At 38.4% G+C, this 22624-nt stretch overlaps 1 protein-coding gene and 1 long non-coding RNA gene across 2 annotated transcripts in view; one reads left to right on the top strand and one right to left on the bottom strand.

The window, feature by feature from the left end:
* Positions 1-1793, bottom strand: part of LOC306769803 — a 34108-nt gene extending 32315 nt beyond the window's left edge. Inside the window, exon 1 of the long non-coding RNA XR_013771713.1 lies at positions 1686-1793. This is a non-coding gene — a long non-coding RNA (uncharacterized lncRNA). The remainder of the gene's footprint in view (positions 1-1685) is intronic.
* cers2a (ceramide synthase 2a) lies at positions 1476-22008 on the top strand. The gene is made up of 11 exons (XM_079258521.1): positions 1476-1713; positions 15353-15526; positions 15657-15774; positions 15924-16042; positions 16862-16919; positions 18182-18232; positions 18454-18546; positions 19261-19389; positions 19758-19864; positions 20610-20763; positions 20852-22008. Exons 2-11 carry the CDS (start codon positions 15354-15356, stop codon positions 20996-20998), a joined length of 1149 nt encoding a protein of 382 aa, XP_079114647.1. The 5' UTR covers positions 1476-1713; position 15353; the 3' UTR covers positions 20999-22008.
* Positions 22009-22624: the final 616 nt, after the last annotated feature.

Raw genomic sequence — 22624 nt, 5'->3', positions numbered from 1 at the left:
TGTTTTATATTTGGGTTAAAGTTGGACATGTTCCCTTATAAGATATGGCCTAAATAAATGCAAATATCACTAATCTCTACAACAAAAATGTATTATTTTATTTATTTTTGTTTAGATAAAACATGTCAAATAAGGAAAGTTTACAAGGCGTAAGTAAAATCTTTAAAGATAGTTTTGTCAAATTTGCTGAAAAAATATCAATCACTACAGTCAAAAAGCTCCAGGTAAATAATAAATAGTGTGGTGAAAACAACACAGTTCTTAAGTTCGAGTAAAATTGTGAAAAGTAATTATGTCCACAGACACTACTGATGCTGTGCAATACTTAATTAAAGTATGTTTCTTTGTCATATTTCAAGTTAACCTCTAAGTCAAGGGCATTCAGCTCAAGTCCCAAGTGCCAAAAGTTTGCAGGTTTTCCATGTATCCTTACTCCAACACATTTGATTCAAATCACTAATTTTTCAGAACTTCATAGGTTGGTAGATCCATCCATCTGATTTTACAGATGGATGGACCTATATATATATATATATATATATATATATATATATATATATATATATATATATATATATATATATATATATATATATATATACACACGCGTATATATATATAAAAATATGTGTGTGTGTGTGTATATGTATGTGTGTACATATATATACATACATATATATGTGTGTGTGTATATATATATATATATATATATATATATATATATATATATGTATATATATATATATACATATATATATATATATATATATATACATATACACACACACATATGTATATATATATATATATAGATAGATAGATAGATAGATAGATAGATAGATAGATAGATAGATATAGATATACACACTTATACACATATACATACATACATACATAGTTTTGTCTCTGAGTGTATGTAGGTATGTATGTGTACATGTCTATATTTATTAATTAGTTTTTGCATTTAGCTGTTGTTGTTGTTTTTTTGTTTTTTAAGATAATACTATAAAAAATATTTAAAAAATAACAATTAAGGGATTAAATTAACAACTGCAAGGAAGAAAAGATTAGGATTGGGGGCAGGAATAAATAGGCATTGCTTCATCCAGCTCCTTTTCGGACTCTATAACAACGGTCACTTTTGTTTATCCTGTACATTAAATTGTGGTTTTTTTGTCTGAAATAAAGTAATATCAAATAATAATTTAAAACTGAGCAATAAATCATTGTTGATCCGCTGAAGAGCAGGCTCAGTGGCACTAACCACCCCTCATATACAGAGACGTCACTTTAAACTAGTGCCTGTGTCCTCCCCATCCTCGTTTAACACACCAACCACAAAATTCAGCATACCTCTTGAACTTTCTGACTGCACTCTGGCAGAAACATTCAGACTACTAGGACCAAACTGAAACGAGAAAAACAAAACATATTATTATTTGCCATATTTTGGATGGACTGTAAATCACGACCAAAAGAGAAAGTACGACATTGTGGGGTTTTTTTTTTTTCATTTCTGACAATGAGACAAACCTAAAGTGGGAGGGGAAAAAAGGCGGATTCACTCACTGTCAGAAAAGTCAGAGCTTCTTTAATGGCGTAAAACTCATGAAATCCCCCCCAGCTGCAACGCAAGCAAAGAAGAAGGACCATAAGCAGCGTCCAACATTTTGAGCCCACCTTACCTGCCGGCACACAGTGAAGAGAGGAGAGGTAAGTCGACCGAACGTGTTGCATTCACGCCTTTTTCACAGCTTCTAGTTACACTTCTTATCGTGCACACAAACTTTAAGCTGCTATTTTTAGAAAGAAACGGGAGCGTCTCCCTCCTCGGGAGATATTGAGTCAAGTTTTAGCACATTGAACTTTGCTGACGCCTTCTGAAAGAAGCCCTCTCGATTGAGTCGATAGAAGAGATTTGCACAGTAAAGTTAAACACGCTAACAGGCCTTTTAGGTTTTATGTTGGTAATGTTTTGTTCATAAATAAAGTGGTAAAACACCGCTGCAAAAACTTTGGCATTTATTCAAAACATGCTCAACTTTATCCGGTGAAATTCAGAAGTAGTTTCCCACAGATAAACGGAGATTTGTGTGCTTTATGTGAACCGCCAATCAACGCTGGCTTGTAATACACCGTGGAATAAGATTAAACTTTTAATAAGTGGCCTTTCATTGTCAACTTTTGACTGAAAGTAACTGTCAGTGTTTGGTAACTTTCTCAGACCTCCATCTCAGCCTGCCTGTTCCACTACCTTTCTCTGGGACTCTCCGTCATGCGCGCGCAACCAGCCACTCCCTGAGTGGGTTTACGTAAACAACGTAACGTGAATCTAAATCAGCGTAAACAACACCTTCAACTCTCATTACTGGGAAGTTTAGTTTGAGCAGCTGCAGCTTTAATGAATTGTTTAAGATTAAAGTTGATTTTTCGATGCGTCTTTGTTTTTCCATTTTTATATAAATGAAATCAAGCAGGTCTGATTAGATGCCATACTGTGCAAATGTCTTTATCACAATTTTCAATTCAATTCAATTCAACTTTATTTATATAGCGTCAAATCACGGCAATGCCATCTCAAGACGCTTTACAGACAGAGGGGAAAACATAATGAAGGCCAATTCATAATAGCCTATATAAGGAAACCAACAGATTGAGTTGAGTCCAACTCAATCTCCCATCCTGAGCAAGCACACTGGCAACAGTGGGAAGGAAAAAACTCCCTTTTAACAGGAAGGAAACCTCCGGCAGAACCCGGCTCAGGACAGGCAGCCATCTGCCTCTGCTGTGTGGGGGGGAAGAGGACAGAAAGACAACAGACAACAGGAACTGCTACTCCCGGCCAGGGAGACCTGCTGAGACAGGAGACATACATGTTAATGATGCAACACTGTTATGGGGGGGGGGTAAAAGAAAGAGATAAAGAGAAAAAGAAAGAAGCTCAGTGTATCAGGAAATGTCCCTCAGCAGTCTAAACCTATAGCAGCATAACTAAGGGATGCTAACCATCCCTAGCTATAGGACTTATCAAAAAGATAAGTCTTCAGCCTAGTCTTAAAGGTGGGGAGGGTGTCTGCTTCCCTAACACTAACTGGGAGCTTATTCCATAAGAGAGGGGCCTGATAACCAAAGGCTCTGCCTCCTGCTCGGCTCTTTGAGACTCTAGGAACCACAAGTAAGCCTGCAGTCTGCGAACGAAGTACTCTACTTGGTATATAAGGAACAATGAGGTCTTTGATATATAGTGGTGCCTGGTTGTGGAGGGCTTTATATGTAAGGAGAAGGATTTTAAATTCTATTCTAGATTCAACAGGCAGCCAATGAAGAGAGGCTAAAACTGGAGAAATATGATCTCTCATGCTGGTTCTGGTCAGGACTCTGGCTGCAGAATTCTGGATCAGCTGAAGGCTTTTCAGGGCATATTTAGGACAGCCCAGTAATAGAGAGTTACAGTAATCTAGTCTCGAAGTAACAAAAGCGTGAACCAGTTTTTCTGCATCACTCCGAGACAGAATGTCCCTAATTTTGGCTATATTACGTAAATGAAAGAAGGCTGTTTTAGTAACCTGCTTAATATGTGGGCCAAAGGACAGGTCAGGGTCAAATATTACTCCAAGGTTTCTCACTGTAGCACTGGAAGCTAAAGTAATGCCATCCAGGTTCATTACAAAACCGGAAAATTTAGCTCTGAGTTTTTCAGATCCAACGAGAATTACTTCAGTCTTATCTGAGTTTAAGAGGAGAAAATTTCTAGACATCCAAGTCTTTATGTCTATGAGACAATTTTGTAGCCTATTGGGCTGATTTGTTTCATCTGGTTTAAAGGATAAGTATAGTTGAGTATCATCTGCATAACAATGAAAGTTTATTCCATGCTGTCTAATAATTTTGCCTAAAGGGAGCATATATAGTGTGAAGAGTATTGGTCCAAGTACAGAACCTTGAGGAACTCCATGACTTACTGTAGTTTGGGAGGAGGACTTGTCATTTACATGAACAAACTGAAGTCTATCAGATAAATATGATTTAAACCAGCTTAACGCTGTACCTGTAATTCCAATCACCTGTTCTAGTCTTTGTAACAGAATGTTATGATCGACTGTATCAAATGCAGCACTAAGATCAAGCAAGATAAGTACGGACACAAGTCCTTTGTCTGAGGCCATAAGAAGGTCATTAGTAACTTTCACCAATGCTGTCTCAGTACTATGATGAGCTCTAAATCCTGACTGAAACTCCTCGCATAAATTATTTCTGCTCAGGTGGGCATGTAGCTGAGCTGAAACTATTTTCTCCAGAATTTTGGACATAAACGGGAGGTTAGATATAGGTCTATAATTTGCTATCACCTCTGGATCCAGAGATTGCTTTTTAAGTAAAGGCTTGATTACAGCAGTTTTAAATGATTGTGGTACATATCCTGTCACTAAAGACATATTGATAAGATTTAGTAGTGATGTATTAATTAAAGGGAAAATGTCCTTAAAGAGGCTCGTTGGGAGAGGGTCTAAGATACAGGTGGATGGTTTAGATGAAGCTATTATTTTAGTCAGTTCAGAGGGTTGGACAGGACAGAAACTATTTAGACACAAGTCAGATCCTGGTTCTAAGGATGCTTCGGAGACCACAACAGGCTCAACATTATAGGTAGAAGGAAGAGTATTGTCAATTTGATCTCTAATAGTGTCAATTTTATTCCTGAAAAAATACATGAAATCATCACAGCTAAGTGAGAAAGGAATACATGGCTCCACAGCGCTCCGGCTCCTAGTAAGCCTAGCTACAGTGCTGAAAAGAAACCGAGGGTTGTTTTTGTTTTCCTCTATCAATGATGAATAATAAGCTGTTCTTGCCATACGTAAGGCTTTTTTGTATACGCTTAAACTTTCTTTCCAGGTTAAGTGAGACTCCTCTAGTCCTGATGAACGCCATCTGTTTTCCAAACGCCTTGATGCCTGTTTTAGAGCTCGAAGCTGGGAATTAAACCAGGGAGCCTTCATAATCTTACCTAATTTCTTCTTCTTTAGGGGAGCAACATTATCCAAGGTTGTACGCATTGAAGCTGTTATAGTATCAGCATGTTGATCAATCTGAGCAGGAGTAAGGCTTAAAGGGGGACTCTCGGTCATGCTAACACATGGTAGATGTGAAAAAATTGATTCAATTGATTGTTTAAATTTTGTAATATTATTGTCTGATAAACATCTACTATAGTAGAATTTATTTTTGGTCAGTGAGTAATCAAATAAAGTGAATTCAAAGGTTAATAAGAAGTGATCGGACAAGACAGGGTTTTGAGGAAATAGTTTGAGCTTATCAGTCTCAATACCATATGTTAGAACAAGATCAAGAGTGTGACCATGAGAGTGAGTGGCTCCATTGACATTTTGTGAAAACCCAATTGAGTTTAGAATAGAGCTAAAGGAAATGTTTAAACTATCATTTTCAACGTCAACATGAATATTAAAATCACCTAGTACAATGACCTTATCAGTAGTCAGCACTAACTCAGACAAGAGATCAGAGAATTCGGTCAGAAACTCGGAGTAAGGTCCAGGTGGGCGATACACTAATGCTAAAAGGAGCGGTTTCTCTGAATTCCATTTTGGATGAGATAAATTTAATGTCAGGAATTCAAAGGATTTATAGTTAGTTTTGTGCTTAGGATTAATTAAAAATTCTGACTTAAAAATAGCTGCAACACCTCCTCCTCTGCCTGTAGTTCTAGGAATGTGAAAGTTTAAATAGTTAGCTGGCGTAGCTTCATTAATACTAACATAATCCTCTTGCTGTAACCAGGTTTCCGTAAAACAGAATAAATCAATGTGGTGATCACCTATCAAGTCATTGACTAATAAAGACTTATTTGGGAGGGATCTAATAGATTTTGTATATAGTTTGCTTCAAATGAGCCAAACTTTCATGCAATCCTTTGAACTGGTCTTGAGCAGCAGTTTTTCAGGATTTTTTAAGTTTTTTTTTTTTCTTTTTTCATTATTATATATATATATATATATATATATATATATATATATATATATATATATATATATATATATATATATATATATATATATATATATATATATGTGTGTGTGTGTATGAAATATTGTTTAGCCATCTAACAATGACCTGTGAATAATGCAGCTCCGAACTCAAAGGGTTAAGCTAATCTTCCATAAAAACACATGATTTTACTTGAGTACCATTTTTCATTTGCAACTAATAGCCAATAAATGTAAATTGTTCCCATATATTTAGTTGTATCAATAAGAAAATATCAAAGAAAAAATAGTTTGATGGATGCTTAAAAGTACTTTTACACCATGGAGGTGATTCCCAAAGAGACATTAGAAGTTATTCTGGAATGGAAGTCGGGGAAGAAAGGCTGAAGTTTCCTTCATAAATTGAGGCAAAAAGGTCTCATGAAGTGAATTTTCCTGGGTCTCAGATCTTAACATCATTTAAGCCTTGTGCGGTCATTTTGACTGAAAATGTTGCCAACATTCAAGGAAGAGCTTTGGAAAGCCCTTTCAGAGAACTGATCCTGAGGACCGTTTAAAGAAATCGAAGAAAAAAAAACGTCTATGAGGGTTGAATAGGATAGTCATACCAAATACGAATTTCAGGTTCTTTTGAGGAGCTAGAAGTGCTTCTTTGGTAGTTCTGTGGCTCAGGTCTGGGAGAAAACCCCGCAAAAATTATGTCATATTTTCCTTAAGAATCTGTAATTTGTATGTATACTTGTGAAATAACAGTGGAAACCTATTTTTCACTTGCCTATTCCATACAAATTATCTGTTTAACTTTTTTAATTTTCTCAAGTTAATGATGCTGCATTCAGACACAATGATGTCAGAAAAATGATATCTTATGTGCACAGCATTCTTAGTTATACCATATTTTATATGACACAATGATGCCGCATGATGTCAGCTAAGTGATACTTATGTTTTGTATGCCGTTATTGCTACCATTCAGTTTAATGTGGCAGAATTTTTATCAGTGTGAGATTGTTTGTGTGAGATTGAATTTTCTATGAAGATTTGAGTTGTATCCAAGCGAAGCCTATGTGGAAGTGCATAAAACTGCAGTTCCCCCCTCATCCTCTAGGGGTTGGCTCCAAACCGGGAAAGAATCCCCATAGACTCCCATGTTAAAAAGGACAACTTCACAGCAGAAATAAACATGTTTACAGCCTGGTAAAGAAAAAAATTTTTTTTTAGTTTAATAGGTTAGGGTTTTTTTTTTCTTCTTCCTGCTCTCGGAGAGGACGGACGGTTTTTCTCTCCCTCCCGTTCCCACTCTGACTTGCTGCTTCTTTGTATTGTCAGTCTATCTATCTGAGCCTCTTTCTCCATTTCCTTCCGAATTTAAATCATGGATCTGGTCAGCTGGTCTCTCAATGCAACTGATCAAATCTTTTTTCTCCAAATAATGGGCGAAGGGGAGCCCATAGATCCCGACGGAATGCATGCTGCTGGATACGTGATGAAGGTCATGGTCCTGCTGCTTCTTTCTTTGGAGGATTTCTACATATTGGATTTATGATAACTGGGTTTCTGCTGTTTGGTGTGTGTGGTTTCCTGGTGTGTCGCAAATTCTGGAAGATCTGTGATGGACTATGCCGAGCATCTAGTACTCAAACTCATGCATGACAGCGCTGGACCCCGACTAGATGCCAGTCTTGCCCGACCATTCGACTGTTTCGGAGTCTGACTGAGACCACTAAGGACTCAAAGCTGAGCCAAACGAAGCTTAGCTTGACCCAAAACAAAGCTGTTTTCTGAATCTGGCTCCCTGCACTGGCCTTGGGCAGGCTGGTTTTCAAATCTCCTGGAATGAAATGATGTCTGATGCTCAGCCCCCCTCCTAACCCCCCTCCATTTCTCAGGCCTGTGGAACTTATACTGAACTCATCTTTCAAGCCCGCATTTACAGTGTGTTCAGATCAAAACACTGGAACGCTCGATGCTGGTCACTAAACTGTCACTTTTGTGTCCAACGCCCAAAACGCTTCTGAGGCTCCTGCCATGTTTGCCGCTTGTCTGAAGCTAGCGGCAAAAGCGTCAAAAAAGAGAGGAGAATTTGAATGATGGCGGTGCAGTAGAGAGAGTAGCATGGCTTTATTTAATAAATAAAGCTAGAGAACGTTGTCATAGGGCAGTGATAGTCACTGTTAATGCAAACAAATCAGCTTTTCAGCAAGGAATCATTATCCTTAATATTGCACAGAGTAATGGCATTCTTCTGCAACAGTATATGGTGAAAATACAATAATGCCTCCGGAATATGGGTGTTTTCTTTTCGATATAGATACGGAGCTATCGACGAAGCAGCTCTTTGGCGGAGTTCGGTGCAGCTGAAATTACCCAAAACTGGCAACTCTGACAGGGTCGGTTAGGGCCGTTAGGACAGCAAAGTTTCTGCAAGCAGCCTGCAGCTCTTGTTTGTGGAGAGAACTGCACCGTTGAGGATCATTATGACTTGTTTAGAAAGCATTTTCAGAAAACCAGTGGCTGCTTCACGAGCCACAAGTCAAGAGTCAGTGAGCCGCATTCAATGAGGAACACCACATAATTCGTAGGCATTCGCCAGGAGCTGTGTTTTGATCGCTCTGGTTGGTTGATGCCCTGCGTCAAGCGGCCAAAGTTAAGATTTACCATCTCTGGCTTTTGACACCCATTCAGCTTAAAAAACTTTTAAAATTTTCAGCGCATCACGCCAACGCTCAAAATGCGACGTGAGAAAGCTCGACGCCCCCTTGCCGCGCCTCCACATAGACTTTACATGTAAACCTGCTCCTCTTGACACTCAAAAAGCATTTGGTCTGAACACACCGTTGCAGACACACTCTCCTATCTTTCACTGCCTTCTCCGGACCTCACCCCACCCTCCACTCACGGACAGTGAGTTGGGTGGGCGTGCTGCTTGGCTGCCTGCGACTTCACTTGGCTGTCTGGGAGACCCCACCAGCCCCCCCTTCCATTTTGTGTGTTGTCTATTGTCTGAATTTGTGCTTAGAGGTATGGTTTGTTTTTTTTGTTGCACCTTTATCCTTCCCCCTTTAGGTGAAGTGTAGAAATACTTCTTTTTTTTTTCCAACACCCACCCATCCTTCCTCGTGTAATTTTTTCCTCATTTATAAGGCGGCGTTGGTAAAACTGGCTGCAGGGCCTAAGCTTCTGTTTCGGTTCTGTAAATGTTAAATGTCTGTATGTTAAACCTTGGACGAGCTGGCTTGAACCTTGAATTTCCCCTCAGGGATAAATAAAGTATCTTTGATTTGATTACTTTCATGGCAACTGTGGGGGAAGTGAATTTTTTCTAACGCGCCCATTTAAAAGTAATTTAATCTTGAAATTCGGCATATTTAGGGGCATGTTCTTTTGATTGACAGGTATCCGATCTCACGCTTAGGGTAAGAAGTAAAACAACTGCGGTTTTTAGCCGGTTAAAACGTGACTTAACTTTAACCCACTTACTTCTTTTAGCTGGTTAGCTCCTGTTATCTCCGGGTTAGCTCGGTAAGCTCTTAGCTACAGGCAGCTTGGAGTTTGCTCAATATCAATCATCCACCATGACGCTCACAGCCCCCCCTCTCAGCTCCACCTCTTTGCCCATATTTGTATTTTCCAGGCGAGATGACACGCATGATCCTGCCAAGATGGCGATGGCGATGGTAGGAACCACCCACTGAGCTTCATTCAGCTCTTCAGAAAAACATATGGGTGACGTCATGGAGGCTCCGTCCATCTTTTTATATACATAGTCTATGGTTGTAGTAATCTTAGCATTTCTGTTGTTGTAACCTCTGTAATCAGGTCTTTGAGTTAATCTATTCACTAAGTCCACATCCTCCGGTCATTGCAACCATATAAGAGACCCAAATGTACCCTGAACATGTCATCTGTCCATCACAGGTCAAAAAAAAACATAACTATGCATGCTTGCACTGAAACCTGGATAACTGCCAGTCACTTGCATGTCTTTGACATGTGGGAGGCAGCCAATGCTGGTAATCCAGCAAACTGCTTACCAGACAGGCCTTGATAACAATGACTGTTACTGTAATTTCCCATCTCACTCCCACCCACTTTTAATTTTTTTCAATGTTTTTCAGCTTTCTGTGGAACTTTTTTGACCTCCCTTCCAACGTAATGATTATGTGTCCTTAACAAAATTGGCTGAAAATGCAAATTATCTGAGTGGCTGTTTTGAAATGGGTAGAAACTACTTTTATTTTATTTTTTTTCAGGGTGGTCAAAGAACCAGCTACAGCAGAAAAGCCAGCAGACAGACTCAGGAAACACGTTGTAGTTTACAGAGTAATTATTGATTTAAGGTGATGCCATTTAGCACTACTATCTGCTGCTTTGAAACTCTCTCCCTAAACACACAATGTCCTTGAGGCCTGACAAACATTTAAAAAGACGTTTTCACCATTTTCAAACAGAACATTTTCCAGAAAATGTGTTTATGAACATAGGAAAGTCTGGATTCCTAATGTCTGTGTCCCTCGTCTTTTCTAAAACGGGGTGTAGGAATAAAAATGGGTTTTAAGCAGTCAGCAGCATTTCAGTTAAAGATATAGTGCTATAGTGATAAGAGGTGACCCTGTTTAATAACTAAATGGCAAGATATTTTGTATTATTTGATTCAGAACGCCTGCGATGGACTGGCGAGCTGCTCAGGGTGTACCCCGCCTTTCGCCCAAAGACTGCTGGGATAGGCTCCAGCTTCCCCGCGACCCTTAATCGGACTAAGCGGTTAGGATAATGAATGAATATATGATTCAGAACGTGCTTTGGCACTCTAAGATTGCAATACTGTCTTACTTTTTGAAGAGCTGAGTTTGGAGTTTTGTGAAAAGATACTCTGAGAAGAATTTTTAAACTAAGGCAGTCAAAAATAACACATTTATGACAGTAACTGATTCATTTCATCAATTGCAAGAACACTTTAAATGCATTTTTACACGACAAACCCCATATGTCTGTCATTTCTCTCTTACGATGGTGGGGCATGGAGGTGTCCAGAAGCAAGATGGAGCATGAGTTGGCTGGCCCTATGAATGGATTTAAGTGTAAAAAGAACCTTTATGGAACAACCAATAAACAGTGTTCAGCACGACCTGTAAGAAGTAGTTTTACTCTCTCTCCAAAGTTGTTCGAGTACTTTGCTAATGCTAATCATACATAGGTTGGGCCTTCACGTTAAACAAGTGGCTAGCTCTTCCTGTCGATACAGCACAGTAAAAACTGTCATGTTTCAGGCACAGTTGTGAATTCTGATTAATCATTTTTCATTCATTTGTAAATTGTGATTAATCTGATTAAACATTTTAATCATTTGACAACGCTGTTGTTAACATAAGTGTATTGCTCATACTAAGGTAGAACAGGGAAGAGGTAAAGAACGGGAAATCAGAAATCATGCATCAACAGGAGCAGACCGAACCTCTTTGCGATGAAAGGAGTGATGCTCTCACTTAACTTTCAAGTGTGAGCGTTTGAGGGTACAACAACAAAGTTTTTAGCATTTATTTATGAATACTATCAAACACTTTGCATGGTCTTATTTTGGTAATTAGGTTTAGTCTGCTGCCCCCGCAACCTGCCCCACATAAGCAGCATGAAGATGAAGTTTAGTCTAGGGCTGGGCGATATGACCTTTTAGTAATATCCCGATATTTTTATGCCATGTCACGATATAGAATATATATCTCGATATTTACCTTAGCCTTGAGTGAATGCTTTGGTGCATACAATCACATCAGTAAGATGATTTTGTGTCTCCATTAAAACATAATTGTTCATACTGCATTAAGATATGCTGATTTTAAACATTTATGCCAAAAGGATGAAATTCTAACAAAGCAAACTGATCAAAACCGCATTTATTGAACAGTTAAAGCAGTGGCAGAAACATTTAATTTTAAAACAAAATAAAGTGACTTTGCATGATGTAATAAATGCAACGTATGAAAATAGGTGCTCTGGGGGGGACTTTTCAAATGATGAACTTTTATAAGGCTTTGCTTTATGGATACGTTTTTGAGTTGTGTATGTTTTTTTTAATCGCAGAGTTTAGCGTAGAAATCAGTCTTATAATACAGGCAGAATGTCCTCGTATCGTCTCCAATAAACGGCTTCAGCCAGTTTTTAATTCAGGATTTGATTCCCACTCCTTTCTGTACTTTCTAGAGACATGACGAGCTAGATAAATATTTAGCTTGTGTCACACACACAGTGGACGAGGTGAGTAAGTGACAGAGGTTGTGAATGTAATCAGACATAACGAATTATTTTTGTGTGACATGAAAAACTTTGCAATTTACATCCCACTCTGTAATCCGGAGCGGGATCAGTGGCGGATATGGCAGTTCATTGTGACTGTAGGTGGAGTCGTGCAGGTGTCCTCTCTGCTCCTCTGACTGGCTGCAGCTGCAGCCGGAGTGACTGAGTGCTTTAGGACGGGGAGAGACTCTTGTTCGTAACAATAACTTTACAATATGTGCTTTAAAGTCAGTCGCCAAAACACCAGGAAAGTCTCCAATAACTCCTGTAAAAGTTGCTAGATTTGTCGCTAGTCGCTTTTCACAAGAAGTCGCCAGATTTAGCAAGAAAGTGGCTACACACTGCCTCTCATGACGTAGCACGTAGCTCACGTTATGTACGTAACTAGGTGCGCTTGCTTTAACTCTCTGTACAAAGCGGTGCAGAGTCGAGGAGGAGTGAGAAAACCCCGCCCACAGCTAAAAACAACTGCGTGACAACAGCATACTCGAATATGACGAATATAGGCATTTTCTATATTCGCACAGGGGACTAGCAACGATATATCGCGTATATTCAATATATCGCCCAGGCCTAGTTTAGTCCCATTTCTAAACAGTGAAAGAAAGCTATTCGGTTTACTTTGGGCACTTTGCATTCAAGTATTAAGATGTGCACCTCAGGGATTGCACAGCCTCAAGGATGGGTTTTCACTTCCACCATTGGACAAGAAATGTCTCCATGGGTTTTCCCAAATCCCATAAAACACTCGAAGACAGAATGGAGACCTGCACTCAAAACTCTTTTATACGTGTTCAACAGAGAGCCCATTTACTGGTCTTTTGTTGAAAGTATTTAAAAGACTCAACCTGATCTTCTATCAGGTAGACAACAGCGAGAAAAAGGTTTAGATATAGAGGGGGATTCAAAGAGACCATTATGCTAGATGTTTAATATGAGAAAGGCCAACTGAATGAAACGGGTTAAAGGAAATCCTGACACTGACAGGGAAGTTGATCTGTAACCGTTGTGTGTGTGTGTGTGTGTGTGTGTGTGTGTTTTTTTTAGGGTGAGCTGATGTGTCTATTCAAGTTTTACAAAGCCAGGCTGCACTAGTAATTCTCCATTCATCAAAGATTTACTATGGTTTAAAGTCCATTCACGGCCAAAATTCTCTCTTAAATGATTTGCATCAAGTAAAGTATCATACTGTTACTTAAACACCGAGTGCAGGGACGAAGGTGAAGCTGCAGTGTGGAAAAAAAAAAGTGTCTTAGTCTGCCGATTAGGTGTTGTAATAAAATCCGCTAGTGACTAAATGCTCCATTGCGGTGTTGCCAGTAATTACGCTGATGTCATCTCAGTTTAACTAAAGAGCCTCTCTCTGTTGATGCTCTGTAACCTTGACAGCCATTGCTGTAAAAAGATATGAGATGTTGTAATCTATTAGATAGCCAACCTTATGTTAATTTTTAAAAAAAAAAGTCATCGTGGGGGAGCGGAGGGTGGGGGATGGGAAGAGAGGGGGTATGACATAATAGCCATATGATATAAAATGTCACAAAAGGCAATGTGAAAGTGGAGTCCACCACACCCAGCTTATTTTCATTTGTGTCAAATCCATCTTAAAGTTTCACACCCTGGTCATATGATCACTGCTAATGCTAAAGTTTGATGCATCAGCTGCTCCATTTGCCATATCCAAGGATTATCTTGTTGTTATGGGGGCTTTGGGATTTAGTAAAAGTCATCTACCGATTCTCTCAGATGCCAGAGATGCATTAAGACTCCTCTGTTTGTACCACAGAATATTTAGTGTGCCTTCATTATTAGTTGAAATAATGTCTTGTTTTGAAGCATCTCATTGTTATTAGCTGATGCTAATTAAATGTACAACACGGTGTGGTGGATTAATAATAGGAAAATTGGATCATGAATGAGCAGTTTCAGCTGGTTCAGGAACAGGAAAAATCTTTTTCTTTGGACTTCTAAAAGTTGCATAGCTACTGCACAAATAAAACAGCAAAACATGCAAGCTCTCGACATTTTAAACTGTTGGCCTGTGAAACGATACACGCTTGCCTTTTTTGGTTAATCAACACAAACGTTTATGAGTGTCCAACTTTGACCTTTGAGGGCCAGAAAACTGCAGGTTTTCAGTGAGTTTGTGCACCAACACACCTGACTCAAATTAATGAGTTATTGTACAGAACTTCATAAGTTGCTGGATCCATTTAATGTAAGGCAGTTGTGTTAAAGCTGGGACACATTGAAAACCTGCAGGACAGTGACCTTCAACGATTAACTTTGGACACTCATGTGGTAATATATGTGTTTAAATACAACACATTTTAGTTTGATTTGTCTCCATAAGGAGGTTTCTTTGCTGCTTTCCATAGATGTTTTAGTGGAAATGGGATAACACACAGAGGTATACAAAATGTCATTTTGCTCAAGATTGTTAGGGCATACTGGGAAAATTGTGCAATTTCCTTCTCTAGATTCAGACACTGTGCATGTTATGAGTCAGTGAGAAACTGTTTGATTATGTAAAACCACTTCTTCAGCACTGATGTTGCAGAAAAAACCCTTTTCTGTAAAATCCTGTTAATGCCAAGGTAATGTCTTATGGTCAACCTACGGGACATTTTTTAGACCCACATGTTTATGATGTATCATTCAGGAACAGAAATGCTTTATACATTTGAATGGAATGAAATCAGTTTCAAATTAAAGTTTACTGCAGATCTTTGGCTGAATTATGTTTTTTTTTTTTGTATTGCATTAGTTTCTGCATTAAGAGACTCATAATTCACCTTCATCTAGATCAGAAAGCGATCAAATAAGAAGCCTATTTAAGATGCTCTGAGAGTTTAATAACCTCCCATCATTCCTCCCATCGCTCTGTTTCCTCTGCTTTCACTCAGGATATTGTCATGACTGACTTAGTAGCTGTAAATTTATCTAATGGAAAATCTAAGAGGAAATCGCCAAGCAGACAAAATCGCCCTTCTAATACCCATCTTAATTTCCTTCCTCGAGATATGAATCCCTTGTCTCTGTTTTGTCTATAGGATGTTATCTCGTTTGAGTGAGCTGATATGGGCCGACTGGATTTGGTTTCCTAAAGGCCACGGCTGGGATGACTTAAAGGATCGCGATGGAAAAGTCTTCCCTAAAATTCAAGACCTGTGGGCTTCTATACCGATTGCTTTCTGTTTCTTACTCATAAGGCCCGTCTTTGAGCGGTGAGTCATTTCCACAAGTGACTTGTCAGTTTTCTGTAAGGTCTACATCTGTCTATCCAGTTTTAGATGTTGCTTTCTGACAAATACAAAGCAACCTGTAAGCCATCCGTTATACTCTTCCACTTTCTAGGACAGTAGCGATTCCTTTGGCTTCTCTGCTGGGAGTGAGGGACAAGCAGCGCCTTTGTGCTCCTTCAAATCCCATCCTGGAGTCCCATTTCCGCAGCACGTCAAAGCATCCCTCACAGGTAATAATGCTGCAAACATCAGTGGTTTAAGGCATATTTGGACCAACATGGCAACAAATCCAATCTGATTTAGACAGTTAACTACTCTTATGACTGCAACCTTAAACATGGTGTTTCCTTTGCTTTCCTTTTCCTGCTTTTGTTGATAGAGCTTCATAGAGAGTTTAAGTAAGCAGACGGGTTGCTCGGTACGACAGGTGCAGAGGTGGTTCAGACAACGGAGAAACCAGGACCGGCCCAGCAAATTCAAAAAGTTCAAGGAAGCAAGGTACATTTACATCTCTGACTACATGTGGAATTGAACTCTTATTCTTCTTTTTCACATTTAGTGTGTTAGTTTCAACGTTTAGGCCAGATTTTGAGCAGGATATGATAATTGATCAGACTTTGCAGTTGTCATGACACCACTGACAGAAAATAAAGAGAAAACAGAGCCTGTAAGAGTTGTCAGCACCTCATAGCAGCTCTGTGCAACTTACAACTTTCAGTAATGTAAACAGTACAGCGTCTTTGGTAAAACAATAACTGATTTATTGAGCTATCTTGTAAAGCTATGGTAGTATCTGCTGCTGCAGCATAAAAAAGTTTTAATTATACAGTTGAAGTGCTCCACAGGGCGATGATTATTTTATCCTAGTCGTCCCCGCTTTCAACCCAGACACACCTACTTAATGGGAATAGGCATTTCTCAAAAGCTGTTGCAAAACAAGCAGAAAAATGACAACTGCTTCACATAAAATGCTCTGACCTTACCTTAGGAATTTCCCTGCAGCTGACAGGAGGATGGGTGCGCGCGTGTGCGTGTGTGTGTGTGTGTGTGTAAGGGGTGTTACAATATTACTTTTTAAACCATGTAGTGTATAGTTTCTACACTTTTGGGGTTTTTTTTGTTTTGTTTTTTTTAAAAACACATACACTAAAAGAAAAATACAATTCAAATTTTAAGGGTGCTTTGCTTCAGTCTACGGGTGCCACAAAAAATGGTCTAAAAACGCCTATGGTTTGCACTTTGTTAACACAGGTGGAAATGTTCGTCATTTGTGTGAAATGAAGATTATCTGGATTGTTTTGTCCTTTTTTCTTGCAGCTGGAGATTTACCTTTTACCTTGTTGCTTTCTTTGCTGGCCTGGCTGTCCTTGTTGATGTGAGTAGTTCATCAGAAAATGCTTATATGTGGCGTAATAGCAGCTAAAAAAAATAACTGAATACTTGTACACAATTCAGTCCAATTCAGATTCTTTGGATGGCACTAATTTATGATAGTCATCTAAAGGTATTTGTAAAGATGTGGTCCCATCTTATTATAATTCAATTAAAACAAATCTCATATCAGTAGTCCTAACCTGGGGTCCGGGATCCCCCAAGGGGGACACGGAGTCCCTGAGGGTTTTACCATTCAGTCATTGTGATTCATGATTCATCCTCAATTTTTTGGAAGTTTCTACATTAATTCTGAACATGATTTTTGACTGATGAAGACAGAAGTCAAATGTAAATTCTGTTTAAACAGCTTTATATAAACATAGGTTAACAATGGGTTGAATTTGGTAGTTAGGAACCACTAAAATGCAGGTGTACTGTGAACTGGAACACCAGCTACAGTCAAGTAAGTTTTACTTCATCATGTTTTCACTGACTGCATGGATGATAAAAGTATTGAGGTCAGAGAAGACTCAAATTTGGGTTTTCTCTTTTATGTAAACCTATTAAGAGTAAAGTAATACTTTCTGTTAAACATAGCCGTGCCCTGAGTTTTTCTGTTTTGTCAGAACTGCTAGTTTGCACAAACTGTGCTGAATAATGAAGGGGTGTTTTCTCAGAAACCTTCAGTTTAATGTAAAATCATCAACTCTGCTGCAGGACAACTTGTTATAACAGAACTGTGACTCCCGAATGCATCACAGCTGCTTGTTTAATGGATAAATCTGGCAAATGTTAAGCTTTTGGAAGGGCTTGACCTTAATGCGTGACTTTTCTTCAAGAGTTTAGTCTTAGTGCGGAAACGGATTTAATTTCAACTCATTTTGCATGAAGATTGGTGAAATATTCAAACATCATTCTGTAGTAGCTGAAAGTCTATCAGGCATTTAACTTAGTCATGCTGAGTACATTTGAGCCAGTGTATAATTAGAGCCAATGTTTCTCTCTAAACCTCAAACTGTCTGTTTTTTCAACATATAATGCGGCTGGAAGTTGAACACAGTATAAATAAAGCTTTTTTAACTATATTAATGCGTGTGGTGACAACTGTGTGTTAACTATACATCACAGCTGCACATATGCCTGACAAACTGCAGAAAAGGATGTAATTCTTCTGTTCTGTTCACAGTGGACACCTTGTTTTATTCCACATGCATTATCTTCAACTTTTTCCCCCTTCTATTAAAACAATCTATCTCCCCTCAGAAACCGTGGTTCTATGATGTGAAGCAGGTGTGGGAAGACTTTCCAAAAATGGTAACTAATTTCCTTTTGGAATTGGAGATGTTGCAATATACTGGTATTAATGAGAACTGTGACATTAGAAAGAAGAAAGTTTGATGATGACATTTTATTCCCAATTGGATGTTGTAATGTTTTTCTTCTGTAAATCTCTGCTCATACATGTTCATTTATATCTTCACCTCGGAGAGCTAGAGTAAATATTAGGTAAAACACTCCTTCCACTTCTCTTGCAGCCACTTCTGCCCTCACAGTACTGGTACTACAACATCGAGCTCGGCTTCTACGTCTCTCTGGTTTTAAGCATAGCATCAGATGTCAAACGTAAGGTAAGTGAAACCGCACTGTTTCTAAGCTCTGTTGGCTTTTTAGTCCATCGAAAAACCATTCGGTAGCTTTCCATTGGGAGATCACTCTCAAGGGAGCATGAGATAAGAATGATCTGTTGTGCTGGTATTATATTTTGAGGTTTGGGTATTGATTTCCCCATTAAGATCTGAATTGATGTATTGAGCGTAGCTGTTGTCTTTCAGAGCAACCATTAAAGATGATGTTTAGTCAGCCCATGCCCTCCAGCTGGGGTTAATGTGAAAAGACCTAAATGTTGAAAATGTTCTGAAAAGTGACAAAGCTTCAATCCTGTCAGCAAACAGAGAGGTCACCATGCCAACGCTGGTTTAATAACTTCTGTTCACAAATGCAAGCTGCTTATCTTTTAAACCCAAACAAGAGATTTCTGGATTTTTATATATTTATTTTTCTGGGACAAAACCACCATGATCAGATAGACTAGTTGAGGATTTGTTTTAGGTTGTTTTTTTTTTAGATGTTCCTATTTTTTTCCCCACAAAAATAGGTTGGGTTTTAGCTTATTTAATCACACTGAAGCTATGCAGTCTGCTTCATGGAGAGAGTTAATTATTTGTAAAACAAGAATCAAAGGATGCTGCTGAGTGACCAATGTTTATAGCTTGATCAATAAGTGACCAAGCGCTGTTAAAAAGTGTTTTTTTTTTCAACATTGTCCCCTTATGTCTCTGTAGGATTTCAAAGAGCAGATCGTGCACCATGTGGCCACCATTGTCCTCATCAGTTTCTCCTGGATGGTCAACTACATCCGGGCTGGGACTTTGACTCTGGTGTTGCATGATGCCTCTGACTATCTAATGGAGGTACGGTGCAAGTGTATGTGGAAAGGAAATAGGTTGTGCTGAAGTAAAAATGTGCTAAACTTGAATTTACATAAGATACTTTACTATCTTTTAGTTTAGTACATTTCATCTCATAGTTTTTGACATTTTACTGAACTTTTTTTTTTTTTCTAACAAAGCATCTGAAGAACTAAAATGATTTATTATTACATTAGGATACAAGTAAAACCTAAATGATTTGGCTGTTAATTTATATTTGGTATTCCTGAATAGATTTAATGCAATGTGAGAAGAACTTACACCTGCGCAGGTACATTGTCTGCCCTCTATAGGCAGGCAAACAAACGAGAAGTTAAGACTGATTTTTTTTTTCCTTCTTCTAAATCTAGTCAGCCAAAATGTTCAACTATGCAGGCTGGAAAAGAACATGCAACTTCATCTTCGTGGTATTTGCTGCAGTTTTCATCATCACCCGCCTCGTAATCTTCCCCTTCTGGTAAAAATGTTGTCACACCACACATTTTGGAACTGAATGTGTATTTTTGTTTCATTTCATTGACTGAGGTTTCATTTTGTCGTTCTTGTGTATTGTTTGCACTTTTTACAAGCCATGTTTTCATCAGTTGTTAATCACCATTATCACTATTTTCTACATTGTGTGATGCAAGAATATCAACTACTACACAGGAAAAGTACATGAAAACCCTTGCAAAGCACAAACATTTACCAAGACATTTAACAAAGTAATTCTCAGCAGCAGCCCGTTGGCTGAGCTCCAGTTTTAGAAAACATCAAAAATATATTGAACATTTGAAATTGGTTTCTTTAATGAAGTCTGTTAAAATGTTTTAGTGATTTCAATACATTGGGTGTTGGGTTTCTCATTCTTTGCATATCACTCCTCCTCCATGTCACAATAGTAGCTGTTCACAAGAGGCCAGTTCATTCAGAATAGCTGGATAGCATCAGTGGCAGGATGTTTAGTCACTGACATTAGAGTTATAGATGCTTTATTAAAACATCATCTATACTCTGCTTTCAGCAGGTACCTGACTGAAGCATTCAGATTCATATTTTATTATGCAGACGTTTAAAATAAAGAAACAAAAACTCATTGTATAGTTTTTTTCCCATGTAAAACACAACAACCCCATTGTCAGCCCTCCTCTCAATGGGCTGTGAGGGTGACTGTAGGTGGTTCTGACTGGACTCTTTGTTCTGCCTTTTGTCCTCTTGTCCAGGATCATACATACAACAGCAATCTACCCACTGACTGAGTACAAGCCCTTCTTCGGCTTCTACTTCTTCAACGGCCTGATGTTTGTGCTGCAATTTCTGCACATCTTCTGGGCAGGGCTCATCTTGCGCATGGCTGTCAAATTCCTTTTAGGCAATGTAAGAAATATGCTTTTCATACATACAGTGAGATGTAACACAAGCAGCGTCAGACATGAAGCATTTCATGCCTTGTTTTATCTGACAGGGCATTGTGGAGGATGAGCGGAGCGATAAGGATGAGCCAGAGACTGACGATGAAGAGGGCGATCACAGACGCATTGAAAAGTCTAAAAATGGCCATGTGCAGAACGGTCATGCGCTCCTAAACAACAACCACAATAAGACAGACTGATGGGACAGCAAGCGTGTATGAGGGGCAATGATGGGCCCTCGTCTGGAAGCCAAAGAATGTTAGCCTGGCATGTTAAAAGCGCCGGCTGGCAGCAGACGTAGAACTACACTCCCTTAACAAATCTTCCATTTCAGAAGTGTTGTTATTGCAGAGTGGGTGGTTTTTAACTTTCTGTGGATTACACAATGTTAAATAAGAGAAGAAGGTCAGAGGGAAGGCTGTGAAGTGTCTCTGTTAGCTGTTTTTTTTTTTTTTTTTTTTGCTCTGCTTAGATTTTGTGCCGTCAACCAAGCTGCCACATGTCAAAACTGCCTGCTTGTAGCTTTCTTTTTTTTAATTCTTATAAATACAGGAAGTGTTTTCAGAAGATTCTGCAACTGGGGTGAGTAGTTCCTCTCCATTGCAGTCTGTTAACACTCTTAACTATTAATGACCCTAAACGTAAACTGATTTTGACCCCCATAACCACCCTGATGTCTGTGACGACGTAATAAGCAGTAGGGTGAATGTGGCAGCGACTTTTTGTGGACCATAAATCTTTTACCTGAAGTCCAGAGTTTCATTAAGTAAGAAGTATCCCAGCTGCCATTTTTGTTACTTTGGTTCTTCCCAGATGAGAAATGCACTTAATAGATGTAAAGCAGAATAATTGGTGATAAATAATCCTTTTTTTTTTTAACAACATGAAAGAAGGTGCCACATCTGCACTTGCTCTGAAACGTGCCTTTGTGGAAGTTTTGTCTTTAAACTACCGATATTCTGGGAAAAAAATCATTTTAAATGTTTATTACCTTTTTAGTTGTATGCTTTTTATTTTGCTTTATGTTTTATTTGTTTTTCACTCCAGTTTCTGGTTGTATTTCGGGAACAATTTAAATCTTAAGAAAACTAGTGAATAATTATTTCTTTGTGAATAGAAAGCATCAGTGGCGTTTTCATTCAGTGTTCTTTTCCCCACTCCAAGATGCACTTTATGGTTCCTCCATAGATCAGTGTTCATTAAAAATCTAGCAGCAAATTTAGCTTTTAGGTTTGATTTAAACAGAAATGTGATTTTTTTTTTTTGTTTTGTTTTGTTTTAGTTCAAAAAGAAATTCTGAATATGATTTCAGTTTGATATTTATTCTTATTAATTCCCTCTTTGGCAGCGTTTTTGTTTTTTTTGTTTTTTTTTTTGTGTTAAATGATTAAAAGAAATCTTCAGTGACGAAGAAAAAATTAAAATGCCAAAGCATGTTTACATTTTTTACCTGGTCCTTTTCAAGTGCCTTCATCATTTAAAAAATGGTTAAAGAGAAAAGAAATTGGTCTCTGTGCCTATTGTCTTTGTGTCCAAACATTCACAGTAATCTTCCTGAATGCCTCTCGATCAATCCCCTGCAGCTCCTTCTACAAAGCTTTGCTTCTTCTGTTTTTTATCCAGCATACGTGTTGCTGAGCTGTAAGATTTTCACTGTAATGATAAATATTATTGTGGAAAACTATTGTGTTCCTTGTTTCTTCTTTGAATTTAAATCTGAAATAAGTTTGATCTTAATTTAAGTTGTTGTTTTTTTTATTGAAGAAAATTATTATTCAATTCTAAATTATTTACACTAGCCTGTACTTAATACTTGAATTATTAAT

The sequence above is a fragment of the Telmatherina bonti genome, assembly GCF_933228915.1.
Source record: "Telmatherina bonti genome assembly, chromosome: 19".
In the NCBI taxonomy this organism is placed as follows: domain Eukaryota; kingdom Metazoa; phylum Chordata; class Actinopteri; order Atheriniformes; family Telmatherinidae; genus Telmatherina; species Telmatherina bonti.
Note: the sequence above shows the minus strand (reverse complement) of the source record. Positions and strands in the feature narration are given on the sequence as shown.

Bases quoted from the DNA above. Each gene is read 5' to 3' on its own strand.
- cers2a (XM_079258521.1), top strand. From the start codon at position 15,354: ATGTTATCTCGTTTGAGTGAGCTGATATGGGCCGACTGGATTTGGTTT. The intron at 15,775-15,923 runs GTAATAATGCTG...TTTTGTTGATAG, and splicing joins CGTCAAAGCATCCCTCACAG to AGCTTCATAGAGAGTTTAAG. The intron at 18,547-19,260 runs GTAAGTGAAACC...ATGTCTCTGTAG, and splicing joins CATCAGATGTCAAACGTAAG to GATTTCAAAGAGCAGATCGT.